At 38.0% G+C, this 16,810-nt stretch overlaps 1 protein-coding gene across 8 annotated transcripts in view; it reads right to left on the reverse strand.

Annotated features, from left to right (window-relative positions):
- PLA2G4A (phospholipase A2 group IVA) overlaps positions 1–16,810 on the reverse strand; it is a 189,354-nt gene that overhangs the window by 68,321 nt on the left and 104,223 nt on the right. For all 8 annotated transcript variants that reach the window (XR_004525901.2, XR_012331125.1, XM_019918613.3 and 5 more), the window contains exon 6: positions 1,645–1,682. Coding sequence is in view for 6 of the 8 variants with exons in the window: in XM_019918613.3 (XP_019774172.1) it covers positions 1,645–1,682 (38 nt within the window). In the remaining 2 variants the exon portion in view is untranslated. The remainder of the gene's footprint in view (positions 1–1,644; positions 1,683–16,810) is intronic.

Below are 16,810 nucleotides of genomic sequence, written 5' to 3' on the forward strand. Positions count from 1 at the left end.
CTTTTTTTTTTAAAATAGATCTCTACTGGAGTATAATTGCTTCACAATACTGTGTTAATTTCTGTTGTACAACAACATGAATCAGCCCTATGTATACATATATCCCCATATCCCCTCTCTCTTGAGCTTCCCTCCCACCCTCCCTATCCCACCTCTCTAGGTCATCGCAAAGCACCAAGCTGATCTCCCTGTGCTATGCTGCTGCTTCCCACTAGCTAACTATTGTACATTCGGTAGTGTATATATGTTGATGCTACTCTCACTTCGCCCCAGCTTCCCCCTCCCCTCCCCCGCCATGTCCTCAAGTCCATCCTCTATGTCTATGTCTTTATTCCTGCACTGCCACTAGGTTCATCAGTACTTTTCTTTTTTTTTTTAGATTCTATATATATGTGTTAGCATACGGTATTTGTTTTTCTCTTTCTGAATTACTTCACTCTGGCAGGCGGATTCTTAATCGCCACGAGGGAAATCCAACATTTCATTTTAGAGTCAAGACAAATTAACATATAAAAATAGAGTTTGATTAAAGTTCACTGTAAATATATAGTAAATTGCTTCTGGACCTATGTATACATTTAGCTGAGGTTTTTTTTACCTCCATTTTTTGGATAACTCTGCTTTATTAAAGCATAATTTTGTCCTAATTACACCAGTGGAGATCATTTCCCATTAAAACAAATAGCATTATTTTCATAGTCAAGTAACAAAAATATTTCTAATCTCATGCCAAAATATACCACTTGTAAGCAAGAATCGATGTAATTGAAAATAACACATCTAAAAAAGTTGGACTGTCCTCTGATATATGCTGACATATATTGAATGACAGTAGTAATTTATGTAATAATTTTTTAAGTTGAACCAACATTTTCTGGGGATCAAAACAAGAGAAATACCTAAACTCAATGTCAATGTATCCATTATCATTCATTTAGCAAATCATAAGAAATGAGAATGCTACATTAATTTTGTGATGTTCGTGTAAATAAAATGTGTACTCGTAACTCTGGTAAAACCCACTTCAACAGGGAAGTTCAAAGAGATGCAGAGAGGTTGAGGCAGGTGGGATCTATCAACCTCAGCATGAGGTCAGAGATGAGCTAATTCTCAAGGCAGGCCTGACTCCCCTAAGACTCACCATATGAAAATAAATAAATGAATTTTCAACATTCATCTTTGGAGACCACTTTGAAAGAGCAACACACATCATGGGACTTAACCATTTGTTTTCCTGATGATCATTATGAACAAAGTCTCAATTTTCAGTTTTTCCTCTTATAGTTTCCTGTGTATGTTCACTGTCATATTTTTTAATACCTATCTGAATCAGCAATGAAAATAGGCTTCAATAGCTATATTTATTTCTATGGGAATATATATTTAACTTGAGGAAGAGCCCCTTCTAAAGGCTCTTCTTCTGACATTTATGATTTAACTACCAAACTACTGGAAAACTAAGCAAAGAATATTAGTTTTTTCTTTTTAATACTGTAGTTATTAGGAGAGAGCTAAAAAAAAATGAAGTACATTTAATGCATTTTTGATACTCAAAGGTGTCAGAGTTATTTCATATATTAAAAGTGTACTCTTTAACAATTAAAATCAGTCAGTGGATCCATCCAACGAAATAAATGGACTTACCAAACTTCAAGAGACATTTCCAGAATCATTTCAGTGACCTAGGATAGATATATTAGTCAGATTAGGGTCATAAAATGGAAGTGTATTATATATAATGCAAACAAAGTCAAAATAATTTTTGAGTGACAGATTATTTTTAACCTAAAATATATACTAAAAATAAAAGTAACATAGCTCCATGAAGACCCTAAATTATAGGTGTATCTCAATAAATAAATTTTTGCTATTTTTCATGAGAGAAGCCTACTTTCTACATCATTTGTGCCACACGGCATGTGGGGTCTTAATTTCCCAACCAGGGATTGAACCTGTTCCCCCTGCAGTGGAAGCACAGAGTCTTAACCACTGGACTGCCAGGGAAATCCTATAAGTCAGCGGTCCCCAACGTTTTTGGCACCAGGGACCGGTTTTGTGGAAGACAATTTTTCCACAGATTGGCAGGGGGGATGGTTTTGGTATGATTTAAGCGCATTACATTTACTGTGCATTTTATTTCCATTATTATTACATTGTAATATATAATGAAATAATTACACAACTCACCATAATGCTGACAGGAGACGGAGCTCAGGCAGTAATGCGAGCGATGCGGAGCAGCTGTAAATACAGATGAAGCTTTGCTCACTCGCCTGCAGCTCGCCTCCTGCTGTGTGGCCTTGTTCCTAACAGGCCACAGACTGGTACTGGTCCATGGCCCACGGGTTGGGGACCCTGCTATACATCATTTTCACAACCATAAGAATTGTCTTGGCATGGTTGTTTTCCTTCTTCATTAAAAAGAAGCAGTGTATACCAAAATCATTACTCAAATATCGTAAAAACTTCCTGAGATCTAAAAATATGAAGATGTGTATCATTATTCTGGGGCTGTCTGGGCCTCAGAATCAGAGGCCAAAGTTAAAGAAAACCTGGGTGAAAATGAACACTTGTGCATTTGTGACAAGTGCAGGCTATAGTAAACTGAAGACAGAATGCCTATCCAAGGTGGACAGCAGGACCCAGGGGCCAACCAACTGTGGTCAGCTTAAGAAACATCTACAAATGGGATGTGGGGCTCAGGTTTTTATTTTTTCAACACTATATGAACCAACGAAACTTATGGGAGGAATCCATCTTGTCAGTGGGCCAATTTGGGTTTAATAAAAAAAAGAATTACTAATATCCACAGAGAAAAGGGGTATTAAAAGATGTCTTTCCAGAAGCTATAAATCTGTTGTATAGAAAGGACTTCTCAATACTATCCCTGCCATTAGTTATGAATAATGTAACTTTAGATTGTTGAGAGAACCAAATGAGAAAATGTTTCGAAGTTTCCTGCACAAGTGTAAGATGGTGCTATTATTTTTATTACATCAGTTACCATAAGAATATAGCTAGAATGAACCTGTTGAATACCTTCAAATAGAACAGAACTAGGATATGCCTCTTAAAATGGGAAGAGGATATTTTTTGAGCCAACATAAAATGCTATAGATTATTGGCTTTTTCTTTTTTGGTTTCAGGGAATGGAAAGAAATAAACTAGAAGGAGCTTTCCAAAATGTTAAAATAAGTTCATGGATAATTCTCAGTACTGAATTTTAATAGTAAGAAAAAAGTATGGAAATTATCTGTCCAAAAATTTGCCTTTCCCACTAAATCGTAAGCTCTGTCTTAAATAGGTCTCTATTACATGTTCATTGCACAGTATTTGGCATACAACATACAATCAATAAGTATCCATTGAATTATTGTGCATGTGTGTGTGGAGCGGGAGCACATCAGGCATCTTTTCCTGTCAAGAAATATCTCATTGGGAGATTGGTTCAAGAAGGCGGAGTAGAAGGATGTGTGCTCACTCCCTCTTGCAAGAGCACCAGAATCCCAACTAACTGCTTAACAATCACTGACAGGAAGACATTGGAACTCAACAAAAAAGATACCCCACATCCAAAGACAATGGAGAAGCCACAATGAGACGGTAAGAGGGGTGCAATCAGAGTAAAATCAAATCCCATAACCACTGGGTGGGTGACTCACAAACTGGAGAACGCTTATACCACAGAAGTCCACCCACTGGAGTGAAGGGTCTGAGCCCCACATCAGGTTTCCCAACCTGGGGGTATGGAAACAGGAGGAGGAATTCCCAGAGAATCAGACTTTGAAGGCTCATTGGATTTGATTGCAGGATGTCTACAGGACTGGAGGAAACAGAGACTCCACTCTTGGAGGGCAAACACAAAGTACTGTGTGCATCAGGACCCAGGGGGAAGGAGCAGTAACTCCATAGGAGACTGAACCAGAGCTACCTACTAGTGTTGGAGGGTCTCCTGCAGAGGTGGGGGGTGTCTCTGGCTCACCGTGGAGACAAGGACACTGGCAGCAGAAGTTCTGGGAAGTACTCCTTGGCATGAGCCCTCCTGGAGTCCGACATTTGCCCCAACAAAGAGCCTATAGCCTCCAGAACTGAGTTGCCTCAAACCAAACAACTAACAGAGAGGGAACTCACTCCATGCATCAGCAGAAAAGCAGATTAAAGTTTTACTGAGCTCTGCCCACCAGAACAACACCCAGCTCTACCTACCACCAGTCCCTCCCATCAGGAAGTTTGCACAAGCCTCTTAGATAGTCTCATCCTCCAGAGAGCAGACAGCAGAAAGAAGAACTACATTACTACAGCCTGTGGAACAAAAACCGCATTCACAGAAAGACAAAATGAAAAGGTAGAGGACTATGTACCAGATGAAAGAACAAGATACAACCCCAGAAAAACAACTAAATGAAGTGGAGCTAGGCAACCTTCCAGAAAAAGAATTCAGAATAATGATAGTGAAGATGATCCAAACCTCAGAAAAAGAATGGAGGCAAAGACTGAGAAAATACAAGAAATGTTTAATAAAGACCTAGAAGGATTAAAGAAAAAACACTTAGAAGAATTAAAGAAGAAACAAACAGAGATGAACAATACAATAACTGAAATGAAAAATACACTAGATGGAATCAATAGTGGAATAACTGAGGCAGAAGAATGGATAGCTGACCAGGAAGATAGAATGGTGGAAATCACTGCCATGGAACAGAATAAAGAAAAAAGAATGAAAAGAAATGAAAACAGACTAAGAGACATCTGGGACAACATTAAATGCACCAACGTTCACATTATAGGGGTCCCAGAGAAGAAGAGAGAGAAAAACGCCTGGGAAAATATTTGAAGATTTTATAGTCGAAAACTTCCCTAACATGGGAAAGGAAATAGCCACCCAAGTCCAGGAAGCACAGAGAGTCCCAGGGAGGATAAACCCAAGCAGAAACAGGCTGAGACACATAGTAATCACATTGACAAGAATTAAAAACAAAGAAAAATTATTAAAAGCAACAAGGGGAAAATGACAAATAACATACAAGGGAACTCCCATAAGGTTAACAGCTGATTTCTCAGCAGAAACTCTACAAGCCAGAAGGGAGTGGCATGATATATTTAAAGTGATGAAAGGGAAGAACCTACAACCAAGATTACTCTACCCAGCAAGGATCTCAGTCAGATTTGATGGAGAAATCAAAAGCTTTACAGACAAGTAAAAGCTAAGAGAATTCAGCACCACCAAACCAGCTCTACAACAAATGCTAAAGGAACTTCTCTAAGTGGGAAACACAAGAGAAGAAGGGGACCTACAAAAACAAACCCAAAACAATTAAGAAAATGGTAATAGGAACACACATATCAATAATCACCTTAAATATGAATGGATTAAATGCTCCAACTAAAAGACACAGGCTTGCTGAATGGATACAAAAACAAGACCCATGTATATGCTGCCTAGAAGAGACCCACTTCAGACCTAGGGACACATACAGACTGAAAGTGAAGGGATGGAAAAAGATATTCCATGCAATTGGAAATCAAAAGAAAGCTCTAGTAGCAATACTCATATCAGATAAATAGACTTTAAAGTAAAGAATGTTACAAGAGACAAGGAAGGACACTACGTAATGACCAAGGGATCCAAGAAGAAGATATAACAATTATAAATATATATGCACCCAACATAAGAGTGCCTCAATACATAAGGCAAATGCTAACAGCTCTAAAAGATGAAACAGACAGTAACATAATAATAGTGGGGGACTTTAACAACTCGCTTACACCAATGCACAGTTCACCAGACAGAAAATTAACAAGGAAACACAAGCTTTAAATGACACAATAGACCAGATACATTTAACTGATATTTATAGGACATTCCATCCGAAAACTACAGATTACAGTTTCGTCTCAAGTGCACATGGAACATTCTCCAGGATAGATCACATCTTGGGTCACAAATCAACCTGTGGTAAATTTAAGAAAACTGAAATCAAATCAAGCATCTCATCTGACCACAACACTATGAAATTAGAAATCAATTACAGGGAAAAAAACGTAAAAAGCACAAACACATGGAGGCTAAACAATATGTTACTAAACAACCAATAGATCACTGAAGAAATCAAAGAGGAAGTCAAAGCATACCTAGAGACAAATGACAATGAAAACACGACAATCCAAAACCTATGGGATGCAGCAAAAGCAGTTCTAAGAGGGAAGTTTATAGCAACACAATCCTACCTCAAGAAACAAGAAAAATCACAAATAAACAATCTAACCTTACACCTTAAGGAACTAGACAAAGAAGAACAAACAAAACCCAAAGTTAGTAGAAGGAAAGAAATCATAAATATCAGACCAGAAATAAATGAAATAGAAACAAAGAAAACAATAGATCAATAAAACTAAAAGGTGTTTCTTTGAAGAGATAAACAAAAATGATAAACCTTTAGCCAAACTCATCAAGAAAAAGAGGGAGAGGACTCAAATCAATAAATTAGAAAGGAAAAAGTAGAAGTTACAATGGACACCACAGAAATACAAAGCATCCTAGGAGACTACTACAAGTGACTCTATGCCAATAAATTGGACAACCTGGAAGAAATGGACAAATTCTTTGAAAGGTATAACCTCCTAAGACTGAACCAGGAGAAATAGAAAATATGAACAGACCAATCAAAAGTAATGAAATTGAAACTGGGATTAAAACTCTTCCAACAAACAAAAGCCCAGGACCAGATGGCTTCACAGGGGAATTCTATCAAACATTTAGAGAATAGCTAACACCCATCCTTCTCAAGCTCTTCCAAAAATTGCAGAGGAAAGAACACTCCTAAACTCATTCTACAAGGTCACCATCACCCTGATACCAAAGCCAGACAAAGATACTACAAAGAAAGATAATTACAGACCGATATCACTGATGAATATAGATGCAAAAACTCCTCAACAAAATACTAGCAAACAGAATCCAACAACACATTTAAAGGATCATACACCATGATCAAGTGGAATTTATCCCAGGGATGCAAGGATTCTTCAATATATACAAATTAATCAATGTGATACACCATATTAATATATTGAAGAATAAAAACCATATGATCATCTCAATAGATGCAGAAAAAGCTTTTGACAAAATTCAACACCCATTTATGATAAAAATTCTCCTGCAAGTGGGCACAGAGGGAACCTACCTCAACATAATAAAGGCCATATATGACAAACCCACAGCAAACATCCTTTTCCATGGTGAAAAACAGAATGCATTTCCTATAAGATCAGGAATGAGACAAGGATGTTGACACTCATCACCATTATTCAACATAGTTTTGGAAGTCCTAGTTACAGTAATTAGAGAAGAAAAAGTAATAAAAGTAATACAAATTGGAAAAGTAGAAGTAAAACTGTCACTGTTTACAGATGATATGATACTATACATAGAGAATCCTAAAGATGCCACCAGAAAACTACTAGAGCTGATCAATGAATTTGGTAAATTTGCAGGATACAAAATTAATGCACAGAAATCTCTTGCATTCCTATACACTAACAATGAAAGATCAGAAAGAGAAATTAAGGAAACACTCCCATTTACCATTGCAACAAAATGAATAAAATATCTAGAAATAAACCTACCTAAGGAGGTGAAAGATCTGTACTCAGAAAACTAAGACACTGATGAAAGAAATCATAGATGACACAAACAGATGGAGAGCTATACCATGTTCTTGGATTGGAAGAATCAATATTGTGAAAATGACTATACTACCCAAAGCAATCACCCAATTCAATGCAATCCCTATCAAATTACCAATGGCATTTTTTAAGAACTAGAACAAAAAATCTTAAAATTTGTATGGAGACACAAAAGACCCCGAATAGCCAAAGCAATCTTGAGGGGAAAAAAACGTAGCTGGAGGAATCAGGCTCCCTGACTTCAGACTATACTACAAAGCTACAGTAATCAAGACAATATGGTACTGGCACAATAACAGAAATATAGATGAATGGAACAGGATAGAAAACCCAAAGATAAACCCACACACCTATGGTCAATTAATCTATGACAAAGGAGGCAAGGATATACAAAGGAGAAAAGACAGTCTCTTCAATAAGTGGTGCTGGGAAAACTGGGCAGCTACACATGAAAGAATGAAATTAGAACACTCCGTAACAGCTTACACAAAAATAAACTCAAAATGGATTAAAGACCTAAATGTAAGACCAGACACTATAAAACTCTTAGAGGAAAACATAGGAAGAACACTCTGACATACATCACAGCAAGATCTTTTGTGACCCACCTCCTAGAGTAATGGAAATAAAAACAAAAATAAGCATACAGGACCTAATGAAAATTGAAAGCTTTTGCACAGCAAAGGAAACCATAAACAAGACGAAAAGACAGCCCTCAGACTGGGAGAAAATATTTGCAAATTAATCAATGGATGAAGGATTAATCTCCAAAATATATAAACACCTCATGGAGCTCAATATTAAAAAAAAACAAACAACCCAATGAAAAAATGGGCAGAAGACCTAAATGGACACTTCTGCAAACAAGACATACAGATGTCCAAGAGGCACATGAAAAGCTGCTCAACATCACTAATTATTAGAGATATGCAAATCAAAACTACAATGAGGTATCACCTCACACTGGTTAGAATGGGCATCATCAAAAAATCTACAGACAGCAAATGCTGGAGAGGGTGTGGAAAAAGGGAACCCTCTTGCACTGTTTGGTGGGAATGTAAGTTGATACCGGCACTATGGAGAACGGTATGGAGGTTCCTTGAAAAACTAAAAATATAATTATCATATGACACAACAATCCCACTACTGGGCATATACCCAGAGAAAACCGTAATTCAAAAAGATACATGCACCCCAATGTTCATTGCAGCACTATTTACAATAGCCAGGTCATGGAAGCAACTTAAATGCCCATTGACAGACAAATGGATAAGAAGATGTGGTACTTATATACAATGGAATATTACTCAGCCATAAAAAGGAACGAAATTGGGTCATTTGTAGAGATGTGGTTGGACTTGTCATACAGAGTGAAGTAAGTCAGAAAAAGAAAAACAAGTATCATACATTAACACATATATGTGGAATCCAGAAAAATGGTGCAGATGAAACTGTTTGCAAGGCAGAAATATAGACACAGATGTAGAGAAGAAATGTATGGACACCAAGGGGGGAAGGCAAGTGTGGGGGTTCGTGATGGGATGAATTGGGAGGTTGGAATTGACATGTATACACTGATGTGTATAAAATAGATAACAAATAAGAACCTGCTGTATAAAAAATTAAATTAAATTAAAAAAAATTTTCATTGCTACTAGCGATAAAATCATGGGCTGGTCCCACCCAGACAGCAGTTCCTATGTGTGGAATTCTATGAATAGAAATATTGCTTTGAAGTTAATAAAATAATCAAGAATCCTAGTACAAATGGAATTATACATGCCCCGATGTACTGTAGTTCAGTTTTAAGTCAAAAAGACAATTGGGTTCTAAACAATTAATGTAATTGCTGTGCATTCTATCAATGAAAGCACTGCTCAGACCACATCCCAGCACATCCCCATTTCCACTTTCAAATGGAGTCTTTCCCAAAGTGGGCTTGGAAAACATTTTATATTGAATGAGGTCACTTCTTCAGATATTTAGTTAGAAAAATGAGACATGGGTAAAACACAGTCTGCTTGTTTTAAAGAAATACATGAAAGCTGCTATTAAAATGAGACTAGATTTACGGTTTTTATCGTGAAAGGGCAAAAGCACCAAGGAAGAATGGAAATTAAAAGAACAAGAATACAGCTCAATATGAAGTTTGAGCTGAGTTTGAGCTCAATATTTAGTTTCCAGTCTAACAAATGGGAAGATTCAAAGCTGGAATGGGCTTCCTATTCCCATGTGCCATCTCATGACAGAAAATGTTTGGGGAAAAAGCTGGCTTCTCAACTGGCAGATCCCTAAACATTTTACATTTTAAAATATTTGATGCCTTGGAATTCCCTGGCAATCCAGTGGTTAGGACTCTGTGCTTTCCCTTCTGAGGGTATGGGTTCAATCCCTGGTCGGGGAACTAAGATCCCACAAGCTGTGCAGCACAGCCAAAAAAAAGAAAAGAAAAAAATCTGATGCCTGAATATATCTAATGACTACTTGTCCCAACAATTTAACAAAAGGAAAATTAGCTGCGCTATGTTTATGTTCATATTTGTCTTCTCCATAAGAATATCCCTTCTACGTCCATCTGCAACATTTCTTGGTTGAGACATCCGTGATCCTAGACAGACTGCTAAGACTCTTTAAATGAAAGCAGGATGAGAGAAGAGAAAACACAGGATTTTTCCACCATTCGGAGTGTTATAGAAGGTGCTGCCATGTTTCTTGTCACATGGATTCTGATCCTTACTTCCATGTGTTGCCCAAGTGGACCACTCACAACCTGGAGGAAATTTAAAATTTTCCCTCTTGATGCACTATGTTCAGACATGCTATGAAGATGGACACTCACAATCTCTCTGCGTCTTTCACCTGGAACATGTCATTCATATAAAAGTGCCACAAAAATATGTGCTTCCTGTGAGGCATTAAACAATTATTGTAAACTCCTTCCCACACACTCCATGAAGTATCTCTGCATCACACTCTTCCAGGTGGCTTGTATTATCAAGGCAATTAGAAGGAAAGGCGAACAAATTCCCCTGGGCCTCCCCCACCCCATAATACTTAGCCAGGAACAAGGACAGTGAAGAGAGCTCCATCTCTTCTAGGAATTATTAATGTGAGAAGCAGGCTGTACTCATTGTATGTTCTTGGGGGGAAACAACAATCTCTTTTTTGAATTCCACAGTGGAAAGCAATTTTAGATGCTTACAATGGGAGATGTTCAGTTGGGGCAGGGGAGGGGAACTATAGGAGAGAAACTATTTTTTAAAAAGTCATTTCAGACTTAAAAATAATTTTAAAAGTATCTAACCCACGAATTCTCTTGCAAACTTCCCAGGGTCATTTTGAAATAATAAAGCTAATGCAACAAGCATAGTGCCTGGCATTAAGGAAGTCATTTAAAATTATTATTTCCGGGCTTCCCTGGTGGTGCAGTGGTTGAGAGTCCGCCTGCCAATGCAGGGGACAGGGGTTCATGCCCCGGTCCCGGAAGATCCCACATGCCGTGGAGCGGCTGGGCCCATGAGCCATGGCCACTGAGCCTGTGCGTCCGGAGCCTGTGCTCCGCAACGGGAGAGGCCACAACAGTGAGAGGTCCACGCACCACAAAATAAATAAATGAATAAATAAAGTGTTTAAGTGTTAAAATTATTTCCAAAAGATGCACACAGTCAAATAATTTTTAACTTGAAAATCTATCCTATTAGTAAAGAGCTCATCTAATATGCCATGCCTTCTCTTACTAAAATACTCCAGTATTTACAAACTTCACTTTCAATAAACCTTTATTTTGAATTCTGATCCCTACTGAGTCAATTTACTCTTTTTTTTTTTTTTTTGCAGTACGTGGGCCTCTCACTGTTGTGGACTCTCCCGTTGCAGAGCACAGGCTCCGGACGCACAGGGCCAGCGGTCATGGCTCACGGGCCCAGCCGCTCCATGGCATGTGGGATCTTCCCGGACCGGGGCACGAACCTGTGTCCCCTGCATCAGCAGGCGGACTCTCAACCACTGCGCCACCAGGGAAACCCCAATTAACTCTTTTTTCCCCCCTTTGGTAGAAGCAAAGAGCAACTTATTACCATGTTGATTCAATAATCATTTATATCTTTCAAGAGAATTACATAGTATTTTTTGCTTTACCTGTATTTACCTGACCTATGCAAGATAGCAAATAAAATTATATCCAAAAAAAGGGCAACTTTTGCAAAAAATCATGTTTCCATAAACTGTAACTTCATCCTATGAGGAAGTAATCATATGTGGATCTAACAAATAGGCAATTCAAGTGCAGGGTAGAAGTTACAATCCCACCAATACAAACAAGGTCACATGTAAATAAATTTTGCATGTTTAAAATTGAATGATACACTGCTAAAATCATCTTTTTAAACACATGTGACTTTTTGATAACACTAAAAACTAAAATTTTTTTGACTGAGATATAATTGCCGTATAACATATTAGTTTCAGGTATGTAACATAATGATTCAATATTTGTGTATAATGCAAAATGATCACCACAGTAAGTCTAGTTAATATATCTAATTTCTTAATTAATTTAGCATTTATTACCAGGAATCATATAATCCATCACCCAAGAATTCAGGATAATTGTGTCTCCCCAGATAACCCAGACAGTCTTAAAAGATTTGAAAGAGTAAAAAGCACACTATTTTCCCTGTAGCCATGTTTCACTCTATCACACAGAGTTTTCTTCCTTTTATTTGGCAACAATCTCTTTGCTCTTAATTTAAGGTCCCTTTTCTTTATGTGGACACTGGAAATTCAGAAAGAGTTGTGTAATCATCAGCTATTATACAATAAACCAGATTTCCTAGAGCACTAGTACCGAGCCAAAACACTATCTTTTTTTCTCCAAATGGAAATCCCTCACATTCTTGTTTTTCTCTTTTTTAAACTTCATTTACTTTCATTATGCCCGTCTGAGCACTTCTCAGATTTTCTGTATTTCCCATAAGTGCATTCAGAAATGAAAGTGTCTGGGCTTCCCTGGTGGCGCAGTGGTTGGGAGTCCACCTGCCGATGCAGGGGACACGGGTTCGTGCCCCAGTCCGGAAAGATCCCACATGCGGCGGAGCAGCTGGGCCCGTGAGCCATGGCCGCTGAGCCTGCGCGTCCAGAGCCTGTGCTCCACAACGGGAGAGGCCACAGCGGGGAGGGGCCCGCGTACCGCAAAAAAAAAAAAAAAAAAAAAGGAAGTGTCTGATGTGTGTCAGGCTGGGTAACAACAGTAAATAGGCTGAAAGTGTTCTAGTCCCTGATGGAGCTTAGGTCCAGAAGAGGACCCCAAGGATACAAGAGCACTCTAAAATGCCCTGTAATTTAAAAGTTATAAACTGTAGAATTATGAAAACAGACTCACTTAAGTTTCCATTGCTAGTGTTCCAAAATAAAAATGCATTCTCTCATAAAGCCAGGAATTGTTTGACCTTCGTCTGAACTCTGCCCTGCATCAATGTAATGGCATTCACATCTTAGCCAAAGATCTCCCAAATTTCTCACAAAATGGTATATTTCTCTTGTTTTCCCTCCAAAATCTGCTTGGTCTCATTCACTTTGCTAAATTGTAGTCTTTGTCTTCACACATCAATACATGGTTTTCCAGTGAAATCATCCTGATACTGACTCACCATCAAAACTGCCAGTTTTTAAAAGTTTTGTCACAATCTCTTCTATAGAACTCTCTCATTCGTTTTCAAGTTGCAATCAGGAATGAGCAAAAATCAAAGAAAGCATTCAGCCAAAATTAGATACCACAGAAACCGTGAGACATGGCTATTTTTAAACAATAACACTAACTTCTAAATAAATACGTCAACTTAAAACACGACACAGTGGAAAATCAGAGGCTACCTTCTCAGAATATTGGCCAAGATAAAGATTCATCTAGAGAATAAAGAAGTGTAATTTTTCCCTGTCTTACTTCCAAATCTTAGCATGTTCACGACTTTCTTGAAGTGGGCTACTTTGTTTACACAAAACACACTAAATTTGGAAGAAACTCTTTCTGCTTTAAAATGGGATATTGCAACCCAAAGCCACACTTAATATATTCAGTAATGGGTGACTAGAGCATTCTTGATTTTGAACTGTGTTGAAACGATGATTACTAAATTTATAGGCTCTACCCGTATATAAATAAGTTCATTTCAATCAGTAAGTTCAAACAAATAAGTAAGTGTAATAGTCAGTTAAGTCAGTTTCATGAAGCACTTGACAAACAGTTCAATCTGGCCAGTATAATTAAATGAGAATATCTAATATTTATTTACTGTTTACTGGGCCAGGCACTGTTCTAAAACTCTCCATGTATTAACACATTTAACCATAACCACAACCTTTAGAGGTAGGTATGATATATATACAGCTCTGTTTCACAAAGGGGCATGCAAGGTGAAGAGAAAAAAAATAACTTGTCTGACATCACACAGTGAATAAGTAGTCGAATCATGATTCCAACCCAGACGGTGGCTGTCTGACTCGGAGCCTGGGGTCACAAGCTGCACGTCCCACCAGTTTCTCTCAAATGACAACTCTGACATTCTCTAAACTTATGATTCCAACAAGCACAACCTAACCTGGATTTTATAAATGTTAGCTGGGAAACAAAACTGTGGACCCAAATTGGCTTTCTCCTTAAAAAAATAAATAAAAATTTAAAAAAGAGAGAGAGAGCATTCTGAAATTGAGTTGAATGATAAATCATAGTCTCAGGAAAAGCTGAAAAAATTCCTGCTTTCCAACTTTAGTCGATCCTCACTGCCACTAAGCAGTCATTCCATTCCACTCTTACTGACGCATTAAAGCTAATGCTACACTTGGTTCAAGTCACCCCGTATTCCTCATACCCGCCACTTTCGACAGAGGTAGTCTGCTAAAGCTGCATCAGCCTTCTTATTTTTAATATCAAACATTCTTTATCTTTACCTACCAACTTTCGGTTTAGTAATACTTCTGAGGAAAAAGCCAAATGCTGTTTGCTCTAAATTCCCCATTACCTGGTCAGAAATCTTCCATGACTCACTGCTGTCAATAAGATAATATCTAAATCCAACTTCCTGAATCTGGGCTCTGCTAAAGTTTGATCCCCATGTACCTGTTCTTCCTTCACGTACAAATGCTCTGGTCCCCTGGCACTTGTCTAGACACCATTTCCTGAGCATGCTTGTCTTTTCTAGTCCCAGAACTGTGAGCAAGGGCTCAGGCTGTTCTCTCCACCAGAATGGCCTTCCACCCCTTTAGTGATCCAACCACATCCTTCCTTTAGGAACAAGCCCATACCACTGATAACCACTGTAACCCACAATGGTCCACGGTAACCCCATGCCCCACCCTCATCTCTTACTACTCTCCCTACTACTCTCTGTGTTCCAGCCATGCTCTCCTCCTTGCTGTTACTCAACAAGCCAGGCAAACTTCTGCTTCAGGACCTTCCTACTCAGAGTGGCTTCTCCCCTCAGGTATCATCAGAGACGCTTTTCTCAGCCACAGTTTTGGAACTGCATTTGCAACCCTCTTCACAAACATACGCATACTCTCCTCTCCTCCTTCCTTGGTTTATTTAGCACTTATCTCTATCACTATCCAACACAGGCATCCTTTACTTATTTATCTTACTAAGTAGAATATAAGTTCCAGGAGGGTAGGGATTCCTGTGTGTTTTATTTATTTCTGAACAGGTAGTGCCTAAAGACTGTCTGACACACAGTAAGTGCTCAATAGTTATTTGTGAAATGAATGAATGGATGAATAATTCCTTCTTATAACTCTCATTGTATACATTGTCTACACAATTTATTTAGCACTTACAATTATAAATTTGTAAATAATGAACTCTAGTTGATGATATGCTGAAGTCTTTAGGGATGAAGCATACTATTGTCTGCAGTTTGTGTTTCAATGTATCAAGATGGGGAATTCCCTGGCGGTCCAGTGGTTAGGACTCCACAGTTTCACTGCAGAGGGCCCAGGTTCCATCCCTGGTTGAGGCACTAAGATCCCACACACCAAATGGCATGGCCACAAAGACAAACAAACAAACAAACAAACAAATAATGTATCAAAATGGTTTGATGGACGGACAGATAGAAAGATATGTGAAAAGCAAGTAAAATAAAATGTTAATTGTAGAATCTAGGTAGCAGTTACATGGGTATCCAATGTAGAAATATTTCAACTTTGTATATGCTTGAAAATTTTGATAATAAAATTTGAAGCAAAATATAATACCTTAGAAAGGCCTTTTTTGACTATATAAACTCACTTGCCCACCAACTGTTCTCTATCACATCCCTCTATTTTATTTTTTTCATAGTATTTATCACTAGCCGATACTGTGTGGATTATCCTTTTGCTTCCTGTTGCCTATTTACTTTCCCCATCAGCATGCAAGCTCCCTGGGAACCATCGTCCACCATGTCCTCTGCTGTTTGCCCATCACCTAGAATACTGCCTGGAACACACTCAGTGTTTAATAAATAACTCCTAAGTAAGTAAATCAATGAATAGATGCCTCATGAGACTGCTTATTATATTACTCATCAGCTTATTCGTGAATGCCTACTCCTTTCCAAACAGACTATTAATTCCTTGAAAATGAAACTTTTAATAGCTTTCTTAATATTAATCGAAGTTTTAGGTACACAATAAAGGCTCAAATTCTCATATTAAAAAATAATCTATGGATAGGTCAGTACTATAAAACTGCATAATATAGATTTTTTAATACACTATCATGTTTTTCCATATCTGTAAAATGGGAAGCATTGAAAACTTCTGGGTAAAAATAGTCAAGTGAAAAATAAGATATTCTTTCTAGAGCACAGAATTTTATAAATTAAAAAGTATTTAGAAATAAGTTAATGGAGGGACTACCTTAGTGGTCCAGTGGTTAAGACTGTGCACTTCCACTGTCCCTGGTCTGGGATCTAAGATTCCACATGCCTCCCAGTACACCTCGCCCACAAAAGTTAATGGAAACCTTCTTTTAGAGATGAAGCAAACAAGACTCAGAGAGAAAGAATGACAACTCAAACACTCTAGAGGGAGGTTAGTAACAGACAAAATGAGAGCCCAGGTCTCCCGGTTCCCAGTTTCTACCCTGAGT

Source organism: Tursiops truncatus, chromosome 1 (assembly GCF_011762595.2).
Source record: "Tursiops truncatus isolate mTurTru1 chromosome 1, mTurTru1.mat.Y, whole genome shotgun sequence".
NCBI lineage: Eukaryota > Metazoa > Chordata > Mammalia > Artiodactyla > Delphinidae > Tursiops > Tursiops truncatus.